Source organism: Rana temporaria, chromosome 2 (genome assembly GCF_905171775.1).
Source record: "Rana temporaria chromosome 2, aRanTem1.1, whole genome shotgun sequence".
Taxonomy (NCBI): Eukaryota; Metazoa; Chordata; class Amphibia; order Anura; family Ranidae; genus Rana; species Rana temporaria.
The window spans coordinates 36313952-36328867 of NC_053490.1; the positions used below are offsets into that span (position 1 = coordinate 36313952).

Consider the following 14916-nt stretch of genomic DNA (forward strand, 5'->3'; position numbering starts at 1 on the left):
CCCATCTAGATAAACACGGAAAACACAGGAAAAAAAAAAAAAAAAAAAACTTACCGAATACCAACCTAAACGTTTATACCCTGTAATAAAATCACTTATAAAAACTTAGCATTTAACTCAAATAAGAAAAAAGGTCTTACTTTACACGTTGATCCTCCGACTTCTTCAGCTCAGCATCTCTGTTGAGGACTTTCAGGATCGCCTCCTGCTCGGCTTCCGTTAAAAAGCTGAGATCAATCATTTTGAGTTCCAGAAATCAATAGCAGTGTACGTAGAATACAAGAACGATCGTCTTGCAGACAGACAGTCTCAAAGGAGGCCGGTTGAGGTGCAAGAATCTAGCCCAGTCCACTCCTTGGTCTCCGAAGAACCACTGAGCATTAGTCTCGGGCAGCAGAGTTTTGGGAAGCAGCCACTTTATTGTTCGCAAGGTCACATGCTCCACATCTGTACATTTCAGGTGTCACTTAGGGTAGACGTTTCCAAGCAGAGGCGAACATATAATGGCACATCACCTAGGAAAAAAAAAAAAAAAAAAGTAGACCATGAGTTGCCAGAGTATTTTATAGACACAGAAGTCAATTCACTACAGACATGCATGTTAGAAAAAATAAATAAAAAAGGGAATATGGAACTCAGAATGGGCATCTGCAGTCCAACCACCAATGCTTGTCCTGTATGCTTACACTCACACACTCACAAAAAAAAACACAAGTGAACAAAAAAAAAAAGTAATAATAATTAATAATAATAATAATAATAATAATAATAATATTAGCAGAGGGGGACCAGATCTTTCTCCGATGCAGTTTCACTTTAACTTACAGGTCTTCTCCCTACCTCCACCCTGGGGAAGCAGCAAACAGATTCGCTAATTTCTGTCTGCATTCACTTCTGAGCATTACATTTTTGTACAATTTTTGGGAGTTTCTGTACAGTGCTCATCACGCGGTTTGGAGCTTTGGCAGTTTTGTGTTTGCCAATAGAAAAAAAAAAAAAAACACACGTGTGTTGCATAATTTTTTGCCATGCGTTTCTTTCAGTTGCTTCAAAAATGCACCAATCTGCCCAAAAAAAAAGTACCGTATTTATCGGCGTATACCGCAAAAATCAGGGGAAAATCGTGGGTGCGCGATATACCCCGATACTGCTGTTCCCGGCGCCGTCAAAAATAGACCGAGCCGAGTGTACTGCGCGCTCGGCTCCACCCGCAGCCACGCGAGAGGAGCCGAACACACAGGAAATCCGGCTCCTCTCGGCTCGGCGCCTAATTCAAAAATGAACACCGCTGCAACCTCAGGCAAGGTGCGGATGGACTGGACGGACCCCGCGAGGAAGCCGCAGACTGACACCTGGACGGACCCCGCGCAAGGAAGCCGCAGACGGACACCCACAAGGCTGGACGGACCCCGCGCAAGGCTGCAGACGGACACCGGACAAGGCCGCCGATGGACAAAAATGTAAGTTTTTTTTTCCCTTAAACTACTTTTTTTCCTTAAACTACCTTCCTAAGTTTGGGGTGTGTGTTATACGGCGGCGCGCGGTATACCCCGATAAATACGGTAGCTCCAAAACGTTGAGCTTTAGACATCATGTACACATAGCCTAGATCAGTGATGGCAAACCTTGGCAACCCAGATGTTTTGGAACTACATTTCCCATGATGCTCATGCACTCTGCAGTCTAGGTGAGCATCATGGGAAATGAAGTTCCAAAATCTCTGGCCTAGATTTTGCTGGGTTTTGCAGCCGGCGGTCAAAACGTTCCCATCCTGAACGAGATTCTTCCTCATTCAGGAAAGGGAGGTTGAAGCTCCCCTAACTGCAGCAGCTCTTAAACTCTGGTAGAAGTTTATGTGCACATGGACACTTATGCCCTGTACACACGACCATTTTCCCCGACATGCCAAAACCTAACGTTTTTACCCGACGTGATTCCTCTCAAGCCTGCCTTGCATACACACGTTCAGTCAAAAAAATAAAGAACGCTCGGCGACGTCCAACACGTATGACGGCACTATAAAAGGCGACGTTCCATTCAAATGACTCCACCCTTTAGGCTGCTTTTGCTGATCCTAGTGTTAGTAAAAGTTTGGCGAGAGACGATTCGCGATTTTCAGTCAGTTGCAGCGTGATGAATGTGCCATCTCCATTACGAATGCTAGTTTTACCAGAACGAGCGCTCCCGTCTCATACTTGATTCTGAGCATTCGCATCCCCCGCCCCCCCCCCCCCCCCTCGGAAAAGCAAACACACGAGCGGTTTTCACGATGAGAAAAAAAAAAGACTGGCGGGAAAAAAATAAAAATAAATAGAGCAGTTTTGAATTTTTTGCAGGCAGTTTTCTCGTCGGGAAAACTGCTATGGAGCATACACACGACCGGTTTTCCCGACCAATCTAAAAATTTGCAGGTTTCTCGTCGGGAAAACCGGTCGTGTGTACGAGGCATTAGAGGTTGATTTACTAAAAGCGGTTGCCCTTTGCAAGTGAAGTTGCGAGAGCCTAGTAAAGGAGGTAAGGGTTTTCTAGACTGTAAGCTCTAACGAGCAGGGCCCTCTGATCCCTCCTGTATTGAACTGTACCTTCCCTAATGTTGTAAAGTGCTGTGCAAACTGTTGGTGCTATATAAATCCTGTATATTAATAAAAAAAAAAAAAAAAAACACAGTACCCAATCATAAAGAAAAAAAAAAAAACACAAACACACACTTGGATGATGGAAGTCAGCAGAGCTTCTGCTCATTTACCAAGCTCTGGAGCAACTGCACAGTCCATTTGCCTTATGTAAATTAACCCCATAGACTTTTATAGATTTGGAGTTCAGGAGCTTTGACAAAAAAAAATTAAATAAAAAAAAAAAAATAAGGCAAAAGCTCCTAAACTCAATTGTGGGAGCTGTAGTGTACATGTTGGGCATTCTGGAGTTACATAGTTGGGTCAGGTTGAAAAAGACAAGTCCATCTAGTTCAACCATAAAAATAAACAAAAACAAAAAAGTTGATATAAACCACCACCATAGAGAATAGATATTGTTCTCCTCAAGTGCTTTCAGCTACAAGATGTTCAGGTGTGAATTGGACGCCTCTGTCACCATCAGCACACTCTTTACCCTGCAGCATGCTCTATTGGCATCCTGTCCTTTCTCTAAACTTTGATGAGCAGGAACTGCAGGTGGCAAAAATTGGCGAAAGAAAGAAAGAAAGAAAGAAAGAAAGAAAGAAAGAAAGAAAGAAAGATGTCAGGACAAGTCTGATCATTGGAGGAGAGCAGGCTGCATTCCCAGCATAGCCATAGAACTGACCACGATGTGCTCTTCTGCTTAGGGTGGTCAGTTTTTAATAAGAAAGCAGAGAAACTGGCTGGAACACGAGGGATTTCATTTTACACAAAGAAAGCAATGCAAAGAACGGGATACTTTTTCATACACGTACATGGTACTGCAGACACATCAGGAATATGAAATGTTGGGGTAACAAACGCTTTTAAAGCAGAGGTTCACCCTAAAAAACAAGTTTATACCATTCCATCCAGCATACTGCCAACATGTACAGTATGCTTTTTTTTTTTCGCTGTACATACCGTCTTATTGTTCGTTTCCACCTGGCTTCCGGGTTCTCACTCCCGCGGGGAGTAGGCGTTCCTAGGAAGAGTCCAGATGATTGACGTGCGGATAAGGGGCGTCACGCGTTCCGAAAATAGCCCAACTTGGAGTCGGCTCTATACTGCGCCTGCGCAGTGAGCTCTACACGGCTCCTAGTCTGTGCGCAGGCGCTATATAGAGCCGACTCCCAGTTTGGCTATTTTCGGAACGCGTGACGCGCCTTATCCGCACGCCAATCATCTTGCCTCTTCATAGGAACGCCTACTCCCCGGGGGAGCGAGTACCCGGAAGCCGGGTGGAAACAAACAATAAGACAGTATGTACAGCGAAAAAACACACACACACACACACACACACACACACACACACACACACACACACACACACACACACACACACACACACACACACTGTACATGTCGGCAGTATGCTGAATGGAATGGTATAACCATGTTTTTAGGGTGAACCTCCGCTTTGAAAGTGGTTGCAAACTCGAAAAAAAATCTCAACATAAACCTTGTAAGACAAAAAGGCATAATTAGCTAGTATGCATTGCTTACTAGCTCATTATGAAATACTTAACTTAGATCGAAGCTGCATACCGCTGTGAGCGGAGACATGTCTCCCAGAGTTATTTCCGGGTTTCTGGGCTCCATCACTGTGACTGGGCAGAGCCGCAATGACATCACTCCCATGCAGGTGCACGGGAGCTGCCGGTGACAGCTGCTGAAGAAATGGCATGAGTGGCGCGTTTCTGCAGTGCGCCGACATTGGTGCACGCGTATATGCTAAATTATCTCCCAAACCTGTACGGTTTAGTAGATATTTACGATACCAGTGGTGCAACTAGGTTTATCATCATCATTTTTATATATATATATATATATATATATATATATATATATATATATATATATATATATATATATATATATATATATATATATATATATATATATATATATATATATATATATATATATATATATATATATATATATATATATATATATATTTATATATATATTACACACACACACACACACACACATATATACACACTCACACAATCACACAGCTTTTTTTATTATAAAAGAAAAATTCTTCTAGCTATACAAAACAAAAAAATAGCAACCACCTCAACCTATAACTAGCCTTTACAGCAAGGAGCACATGGGAGGGTCGCACACATCAAAAACAAACAAAAATTCCCAGCTCACTTACCAGCTAGCCTGCAACAAAACCAAAATTGACAGTGTCCAACGGCAACATTAAAAACAAGGGTTTTAGTTGCACACATTTGCATGGGGACACACTGGATATCTTCAACAGCCATTGTGCCCTTTCTTGGTGTCCTGAGAGTCCATGTACCTTTAAAGGAAGGGTGGGCTCCCTGCAGGTAAACCCACCCTTACTCTACTCACTGCTATATATGTGCTTCAAATTTGGGAGACTCAAAATTATAAAGAGTTAGGGCCGCAGTACATTGGGGGTGCCTCGGGGTGCCCCCTGAGGCTTACACAACTTGGTCAACTTTGTTGGTGGGGGGGGGGGGGGGGTGGATGGACACCACACCCTTAGCCAACACTTGTGTGAAAAAAAAAAAATTCCTTGGGCCAGATTCACAAAGAGATACGATGGTGTATCTCCAGATACTCCGTCGTATCTCTGACTTACACTGGTCGTATCTATGCGCCTGATTCATAGAATCAGTTACGCATAGATATGACTAAGATCCGACAGGTGTAACTGTGTTACACCGTCGGATCTTATCTGCAATTTAAAAATGGCGCGGGGGGCGTTCCCGCTGATTTATGATGAGAAATATGTAAATCAGTGAGATACGCGAATTCACGAACGTACGCGGACCCGACGCAGTGTTGTTACGACGTTTCCGTAGCGGCTTTCCAGGCGTATACTTACCCCTGCTTCTATGAGGCGCAGCCAATGTTAAGTATAGCCGTCGTTCCCGCGTCGATTTTGAATTTTTTTACGCCGTTTGCGTAAGTCGTTCTGGAATACGGATGGACGTCGTTTACGTAAGCGTCGAAACCACCGACGTCCTAGCGACGTCAGTGGGAGCAATGCACGCCGGAAAATTTCGCGGACGGCGCATGCGCATTTAAATCGGCGCGGGAACGCGCCTGATTTAAATAGTACACTCCCCCTAGCCGCGGAATTTGAATTCCGCCGGGGGTTTTACGATCCGCCGCCGCAAGTTTGGAGGTAAGTGGTTTGTGAATTACCCACTTGCCTCTCAAACTTGCGGCAGCAGATCTTAAATCACATAGATCACGCGGATCTAAAGATCCGCTGATCTATGTGAATCTAGCCCCTAATCTCTATATTTGTTCCAAGTCAGATTCTGAAATCATTGAAGCCAAAGCATTTTTATGAGCCAGGGAACATTCTTAGAATGGAGAGGTCAACCATGTCAGTTACCCATACTTTTCTCATGACCCAATCACTCCAACAAAACACTCCCCTTAAATTAACTTAAAAAAAAAATAAAAATAAAAAATCAACCTAACCCTGAAAATAAACCCTCAACACCTAAACCCCCTTAAAAATTCAAAGCTAACCACCTTCAAATACATATCTCATCACCAACAGCGTCAGGTCACCCTGCACTAGAATCTGAACCCTGTCCCAATGCCAAAAACTAGCTGTGCAGTTACTGGTGCAGAAAGCAAAAAATGATTTAGTAAAATTATACTTATCCACGCGTTCGCTGCGGGCTTGATGCCAATATACAAGGTTAATCACCAAGACTAAAAATCTTTAAAGCTTAAGAGATGACCGTAATACTCAAAAGTATATTACAGTACAGTGAGAGGTTTGAGAGTATGTGTAATAGGGTTATTCAAATTGGGGCAGTATTTAATATTGATTGGACGCTGGGCAACAAAAAAATTCTGCCCCCCCCCTCTCAGACATACAATAATTAGCAGCTAGAATCAAAAAACGTTTTCTGCAGTTTAGGCAGAAAATGCAATTGGTTGCAGGGGTGCCTGGGTTGAGGGGAGTGCGCTACGTACAGAGTGCAGGGGTGAAGGGTGCGCTACATACAGAGTGCAGGGTGCGCTACGTACAGGGTGCGCTACGTACAGGGTGCGCTACGTACAGGGTGCAGGGTGCGCTACGTACAGAGTGCAGGGGTGAAGGGTGCGCTACGTACAGGGAATAAATAAAAACAGAAAAACCCTAAGTATCTGATATGAGTGTTGAATGTTCTCATGGAATAATCCATTTTTTAAGAAGTGATGTAAGTACGCATTTTACTGCCTTCTTGTGGAATAAAATGTATGCAGTATTACGCTATGCACTCTCCCTGGTTTTCCTTATATGTTCTGGTGCTGTGTGACGGCCGATTCTGAATGAGAAGTTCCACCATTGAAACATCAGTATTAGATGATAGATCGTTTCTGGCTCTTGATGTGGATGTGATTCATGCTGTTCAGTCAGTATTACCCGTTGGTGAAGGTCTCCTGCTTGCACTGATCACTGTGTTAAGGATACAACTGGCACGTGAGATTGTCATCGCCACACTTTGGGACTTTGCTCTTAAACTTTTGGCTCTGTTTTTTCCACTATATTTCACTATGGTTAAATCATGATGTATCATTTTCATTAATTTTTCTGACATTATAGTAATTTTAACCATTTATTTATTGTTCAACTGACACTCACTGGTGTTTGTTTATATCACAATATTTGTAGCGCGACTCCTTTTTCTTCCATATATGCTTGATGTTGTAGGACATCCTTAAGACGCAGCTGATGTATGCACTTTATTTCTTTTTTGGGTATGCGCAATAATCTTTCTTTGTTAATAATCCATATTCCCATCACATACATTCCTGGGGAGAGCTGGGTACTGGGTGCTGTAGCAACCACCAGCTGGAAACTGGATCATAAAAGCCACAAAGAATATATTTGCCAGCACACCACGAATCTTCAAGTTGAGTCCAATTGTTTTTTTATTAAAGCATGATCACATCAAAGTGTGCAACGTTTCGGAGTCAAGCAGGACCCCCATGTCAGGCATGCAACTTGAAGATACGTGGAGTGCTGGCAAATATATTCAGATTCCCTCATGGAAAACCCCACTAAAGGTTACTTTGGGTACAGAATTGCAGCCCTGCCATCACATTTGGGAGATACCCAATAACTAACCCTCAAAAGCAACTCAAGCCCTGTATACACGGCCGGGAATCCCGTCGGGAAAAACCCGTTGGTTTTCCTGGCAAGCTTGCCATGCATACAGACGGCCATTCGAAAGAACCGCTGTTCTTTTGAATGGCAATGCTGACAAAAAAAAATAAAAAAATTATATTTTTTATAATAGAAATAAATTATTATATATATATATATATATATATATATATATATATATATATATATATATATATATATATATATATATATATATATATATATATATCTATTATAAAAAATATATATGTATACACACACACACACACACACACACACACACACACACACAAAAGGTTAATTATGGACAGAAATCATTAGATCCAAGCACCTCGTCCCATGTAGTGCAAAAAAAGAAAAATGGAGGGGTACCTGAGGACCCCAGGGACTATTAAACTGGTGCTGAATAGGAAATGTAGTCAACAACAAAGGGTATGAAAAAATAGAAAATGTTTTATTTATAACACATAATATATATAAAAAAGACCATCGATTAAGATCAATTTGAGCATTGATATAGGTGCTTGCTCGACATGTTTCGCTCTATACAGCGCTTCCTCAGGAGCTTTTGAATAGACAATGCACAGATAAAAGGGAATTCTTTTCAATAGAGAAAAAGAAGCAAAAAATAACAAAAATTAATAAAACCAACATCCGGAACCGCAGATGGACAGCGGAACCCCCCCCCCCCCCCCAGTTGCCAAGGAGCCATGACAGACTAGAACAGGGCCATAGCATACCAACAAGCCTGGTTGGGTTAAATTAAGCAATAGAACCAATGCGATTGACCAGGATAAGAGATCAATTGGTGTAAAGAGCTGTGGAGACGGTGCCTAGAACAACTGTTCGAGAGCATCTGTACCACAGCTGGTTGGTTTCTGCAGAGGTTTTCAATAGCTGGAGGGAGAGTGGATGACCATCAGGTAACAAGCCAGGAGAACCTGCTTGTGACTTGCAGTGTGTCTAGTGTGGATGTAGAACACACACACACACACACACACACACACACACACACACACACGCTTTATAAAACCATAACCTATTAAAAAAAAAAAAAACGCACACAAATACAAAAAACAAGTGTTACTATACCAATTTGCTATGAAGCTAAAAGGCATTGGCATTTCATTCATCCCATTATCCATTTTAGGCTACAGAACGTTCGATACAGTATTTGACAGTTTACTTTTTCAGCAAGTAGTCAGAAGGAGAACGCTGGAAAATATATCCAGGAGCACAACATTCTCTATGATCTACAGTACTGATCGACTGTTGAAAAAAACTTTACATAAACAGGGGAATTTTTCTAGCTATACTCATGTGTAAACAAACATTCCCTTGGAGACTTTGCAATACATTTTTTATAATCCTAATTTTGGCTCGTCTCTATAGTGCTATAAAGGAGGAGGACGACGAGGAGGAGATATAGAAAATAATAAAATCAGGAAGGAAGGAGGGTAGGAAAAAAGAAAAAAAGTGAAAATCGAAAGTGATCAGAATACCATTCGATGATCTTGGAGATTAAAAAGAGTGTCTGACATCGATTTACACAAGGCAGGAAGCCGTCTCATGATGGGAACCCGACCCTCGACTGAGACAGTCGGGACAAGACGTTTCTAGTTAACAAGTTGCTGAACACTGACTCAACCTGTTCCGGTTCTGCAACATTCATTAAACTATAATCTAAGCAGTTATGCCACAGAAAAAAAAGGCAAGCATGTAAAATATGCCTTTTGTGGTTTTGAGCTGTCACTGTACAATATTTATTAAAAAACGTTCAGGCTGGCTTCATATATGAACATGCAGAAGCTCACAGCAGGAGTCCTTTTCACCCAGAATTTTGGACTGAATTTGTACCTGAAAACTGACTAAAAAGACACAAAGCGTTCCTGTGCAAATCGCACCGGAGCTGCTGCGGAGATATGTGAACCGGCTCCATAGAGAGCCAGTCACAATCTCCTGCTTTTGCAAATTGGATGTGGAAAAATCCGCATCCAATTCACACTATTGTGAACCCAGCTTTAATCTCACCGATCGGAGCAAAGGGTGCCACCATTTATTGCTTAAAGCGGGGGTTCACCGTAAAAAAAAAAAAAATCTTGGTCTACCATCCATTCCAGCATACTAGCGTCAGCTACAGTATGCCTGTATTTATTTTTTTGGCGCTGTACTTACAGTTTAATCCTGTAGTTTAGTTTCAGACTCCCGCGGGGAGTAGGCGTTCCTATGAAGAGGGGAACATGATTGACGGCCGGCTATGGCGGGTCACTCGTTCTGAAAATAGCCGAAATAGGACTCAGATCTATACGGCGCCTGCATAGTCAGCTCCTAGTCTGTGCGCAAGCGCCGTGAAGAGCCGAGTCCTACTCCGGCTATTTTCGGAATGCGTGACGCGCCATAGCCAGCTGTCAATCATGTTCCCCTCTTCATAGGAACGCCTTTCCCCGCGGGAGTCTGAAACGAAAGTGACGGATTAAACAGTAAGTACAGCGCAAAAAAAAAAAAAAAGGCATACTGTAGCTGACGCTAGTATGCTGGTTTGGATGGTACATTGTTGTTTTTTAGGGTGAACCTCCGCTTTAAGGACCAGGGTGGACAAATTAAGGCACAAGTCCAGCCAAAGAAATTGTATGCATGTTTTGTAGCTCAGAATTCATTGCGATTTCCCCATGTACCCTGGCTTATGGGAGTTGGAGACGCATGCCATTTGTGGGGACCCATTTCTCAGGCTTTGGGACAAACTGTGGAAACTTGAAGTGCAAGCGTCTTAAGGATTTTGCTGAGGGTGCAGGGCAGGGGTCTTCAAACTTTCTAAACAAAGGGCGCCGACTGTGGCCAGCAGGATTGGAAATTTTCCTGGCATCAGTGGGAGTAAACATCAGCACATTTGGTATCAGGGGGAGAAACCGTGCCCTGTCGTTGGTATCATTAGGAGGAATAGTGCCTGTGACAGGAGTGACTTTGGGTGGGGGGTTTGTGCAGCTCAGCTTGCCCTGAAGAGCTCTGGAGGCTCCATGTCCAGCTTCCCCAAAAAAACTCCATTCTGATCTGTACTAGTCGGATTCTTTACAGCCACACTGGAACCTTGTAAAATGTATATATTGTGTGCCTCATGTTGTTGTTGGACTATTTGCTGTGATGGTTTGGGGTGCGACTGTATTCTATTGTGGCCGTCTGCCTCAACTATTATGGGATGTGCAAGTGTCTTGCTGTGAGGAAAGAGGGGAGGGGGGATTCCTCCAGCAGTTCCCTGCGGATAAGACTATTTACTGATGAGAAGTTTGAACACACCTGACCTGTGTGTCCATTGTCATTGGACAGTTTAACCCGCCCTGTTTTCCAAGGGTGGGAGGGAAGCGTTTTGAAGTGAGACATCTGTTGTGTTCATGTGTGAAAATAAAGCAGTTTGTTTGCCACTCTACACTGAGGTGGTGACTGGGGGCTGGAGAGTCTTGGATGGTGCTGGTTTTGGACAGAGGAAGTATTGACGACGGACCTAGTGCTGTTTTAGAACAGAGGGTTCGTCACAGTGCCCAATTATTGGTGTCAGAGAAATGGTTTCCCATTGTGGATGTCAGTTGGCAGAATAGGGTCTCATATCAGTGGGAGGAATAGTACCCCAAGGGCCAGATAAAGGCAAAGAGCCACATCTGTTCCCCTGGGCTGCAATTTGGAGACTACAGATGTAAGGTTTAAATTAAATGTTAACCCAGGGGTCTCCAAACTGCGGCCCAGGGGCCAGATGCGGCCCTTTGCTTGCTTCTATCCAGCCCTTGGGGTGCTATTGCTTCCACTGATATGAGGCACTATTCCTCACACTGACACCAACAATGGGGCACTCTTTCATCCACTGATACCAACGATGGGATACTATTCCTTCTACTAATGGGGGCACCACTCCGCCTATTGACCACCAATCCGGAGGCCATTTTTATTGTCACTGATGTCGAAATGTTCTGCCCCTGCTGGCCACAAACTGGCCCTCCTAAAGTATGAAGGACAATAAACTGGCCCTTTGCTTGAAAGGTTTGGAGACCCCTGTGTTAAACGGTTGATGTACAGTATAGTTTTGCGTGATGTGAGCCTAAGTTTCGAATATGAAAAATAAAAAATAAACGCAGGAATGTAAACATATATTTCAGTTATTCAACTGGTATCATGAAAGTCCTATAATATTGGTAAGCATTATACAGTATGTACTTAGTATCATACCAAGATGACCAAAACTTTTAGTGCTCAGAACCCAAAAGCGTCACCAGCGCATCAAAGGTTTTTTAGAAGTTGCCGATATTTACAGTCACAGACTTGTGATGTGACTTTTTGGGGCCTCTGAAGTTCCCACAGATTGTGGTTGTGATAAGGGGCTCCCAATTGTTGCATACGCAATGCCAGCTATTTTATCACCAGCACCCACCATCGAGAAAAGATCAAGATCTGTGCACTGGACTATGGGCTCACAAATGGAAACACCTGTTGCCAACTACGCATTAGCCGTTAATTCCCAATTACATCTGGGACACCGCTTCATTGCTCAGAATCCTCTCAATAACGAGGCAGCTCCTTTATCAACTGCCAAAAGAGCTGCTGGGTCAATCACAGCTGGCACTGATGCAACGCTAATTAAGATACAATTATATTAGGCTGGGTTCACACTACTTTCATCCTACTTTGCTCTGCTACATTGGTCCTACATTTATCCTACATTGGTCATACATCCATCCATCCTACTTTCATGAACAGGATACTACTTTGGTCCGACTTCAATGATATTCAATGGGCCTGAAGTAGGATCAATGTAGGACCAAAAGTAGTACAGGGAGCATTTTCAAAGTCGGACCGACTTGTGTAGGACACTACAAGACGCTCTCATAGGGAAACATTGAACACAGAGCAAAGTAGGATGAAAGTAGTGTAGTAGTGTGAACCCAGCCGAAAACAGCACTGGTAGTCTTCACATGACCCTACAAGGAAGATAATGAGGCATGGCATTGGAAACCTGTCCAATATCTGCCCTGTAGCTCTGCAATTACAAGGTTACCAGAAAAATTACCAGTCTTACGAGAACCTGTCATTAACAGCAACAAGCAAAAAATCAGATGCCAACACTGAGCCAATACAGCAAAATTTACTTCTAGTGAACAAAATGCCCTCAACCCTTAGGAATTCAAACAAACAAGAGTATTAACATGAAAAGGAAGTGGAGGATCTTCCTTGGTCAGCCAACTAAACCAACCTTTACGTAGCACTAAATTGCTAAAATTAGTCAAACTTCAATTAGAACGGAAGTCAGTTGCAAAACAAAATTGGTAGTCAAAGTGACTCATTTTTTTTAACCCAATTGAGGTTTTGTATTGTATGCAGAGGAGGATTTGGCAGTCCTCCAAAGGACCAAAATGGGGCGTCAAACACGGTCAATACAGTGAGACTTCAATGCAATCTGAATTACAAAAAACACTTTCAAGCTCTGAAAACGTGCGTAAAGTTTGAATCTCAACGCTACTGGACTGAGCAAAAGTTGGTAGGCGTGTTGGCGCATTCTTCACACAAATTTATTTTTATGTATATTTTGGCAAGGTCTTGAATAGCTTTGTTCAAACCACCATTTTCTTTTGGGTCTATTCAGACCCTTCCGGTTCCATGTGGGGTTTTAAATGCACCAACTGCAGCAAGACCGCTCATTCCTTTCAATCCACCACGATGGATCAAAAACTGAACCTGCATGGGATGCATTACTGTGGACTAAGGGGCCAAGTTTTTTGGAAACCTGCTTTGTAACCCTTTCCAGTCTAAGGCCTCGTACACACGACCGTTTTCCTCGACAGTATCAATCAAGAAACCTGGTGGCAGAGCTTTTTTGACGAGGAAAACGGTCGTGTGTACGCTTTTCATCGAGAAAACTAATCGAGGAACTTGACGAGGAAAAAAAAGAGAACAAATCCTCTTTCCTCAACGGGAGTCTCAATTTCCTCGTCGGGCTGGTTTGACGAGAAACACGATCGTGCGTTTGCTTAGAAACCCGCGCATGCTCAGAATAAAGTATGAGACGGGAGCGCACCTTCGGTAAAAGTAACAGACTGAAAAGTGCAAATCGTCTCCTACCATACTTTTACTTAAAGCGGGGGTTCACCCTAAAAAAAGGTTTTTCTTTATCTACCATCAAAACCAGCATACTAGGGTCAGCTACAGTACGCTTTTTTTTTGCGCTGTACTTACCGTTTAATCATCCACTTTCGTTTCAGACTCCGGCGGGGAAACAGGCGTTCCTATGAAGAGGGGAACATGATTGACGTCCGGCTATGGCGCGTTACGCGTTCCGAAAGTATCCAAAATAGTATCCGAAATAGGACTCTGCTATATACGGTGCCTGCGCAGGCAGCTCCTAGTCTGTGCGCAGGCGCCGTATAGCGCCGTGAAGAGCCAAGTCCTACTCCGGCTATTTTCGGAATGCGTGACGTGCCATAGCCGGACGTCAATCATGTTCCCCTCTTCATAGGAACGCCTACTACTAAAACGAACGTGGACGATTAAAACGGTAAGTACAGCAGTGACGCTAGTATGCTGGTTTTGATGGTACATAGTAGGGTTGTCCCGATACCACTTTTTTAGGACCGAGTACGAGTACCGATACTTTTTTTAAATGTGTCCCCAAATGCAGCCATGTCCCCCCCCCCCCATATGCAGCCATGTCCCCCCCCCCCATATGCAGCCATGTCTCCCCCCCCATATGCAGCCATGTCTCCCCCCCCATATGCAGCCATGTCCCCCCCCCATATCCAGCCATGTCTCCCCCCCCATATCCAGCCATGTCTCCCCCCCCCATATCCAGCCATGTCTCCCCCCCCCCCCATATCCAGCCATGTCTCCCCCCCCCATATCCAGCCATGTCTCCCCCCCCCCATATCCAGCCATGTCTCCCCCCCCATATCCAGCCATGTCTCCCCCCCCATATCCAGCCATGTCTCCCCCCCCCCATATCCAGCCATGTCTCCCCCCCCCCATATCCAGCCATGTCTCCCCCCCCATATCCAGCCATGTCTCCCCCCCATATCCAGCCATGTCCCGCTTACCTGCATCCCCGCTACCGCCGACTGTGTAATACGC

General features: G+C 43.8%; 1 protein-coding gene across 8 annotated transcripts in view; it reads right to left on the minus strand.

Moving 5' to 3' along the window:
• The window catches only part of SYTL2 (synaptotagmin like 2), a 164302-nt gene that overhangs the window by 107706 nt on the left and 41680 nt on the right, over nucleotides 1–14916 (minus strand). For 7 of the 8 annotated variants that reach the window (XM_040340070.1, XM_040340069.1, XM_040340066.1 and 4 more), the window contains exon 2: nucleotides 141–515. In XM_040340070.1, coding sequence (XP_040196004.1) covers nucleotides 141–241 — 101 coding nt within the window. In that variant the 5' untranslated portion in view covers nucleotides 242–515. Of the gene's footprint in view, nucleotides 1–140; nucleotides 516–9364; nucleotides 9462–14916 lie in introns of those variants that run through there. The other variant, XM_040340067.1, reaches the window with a different exon arrangement.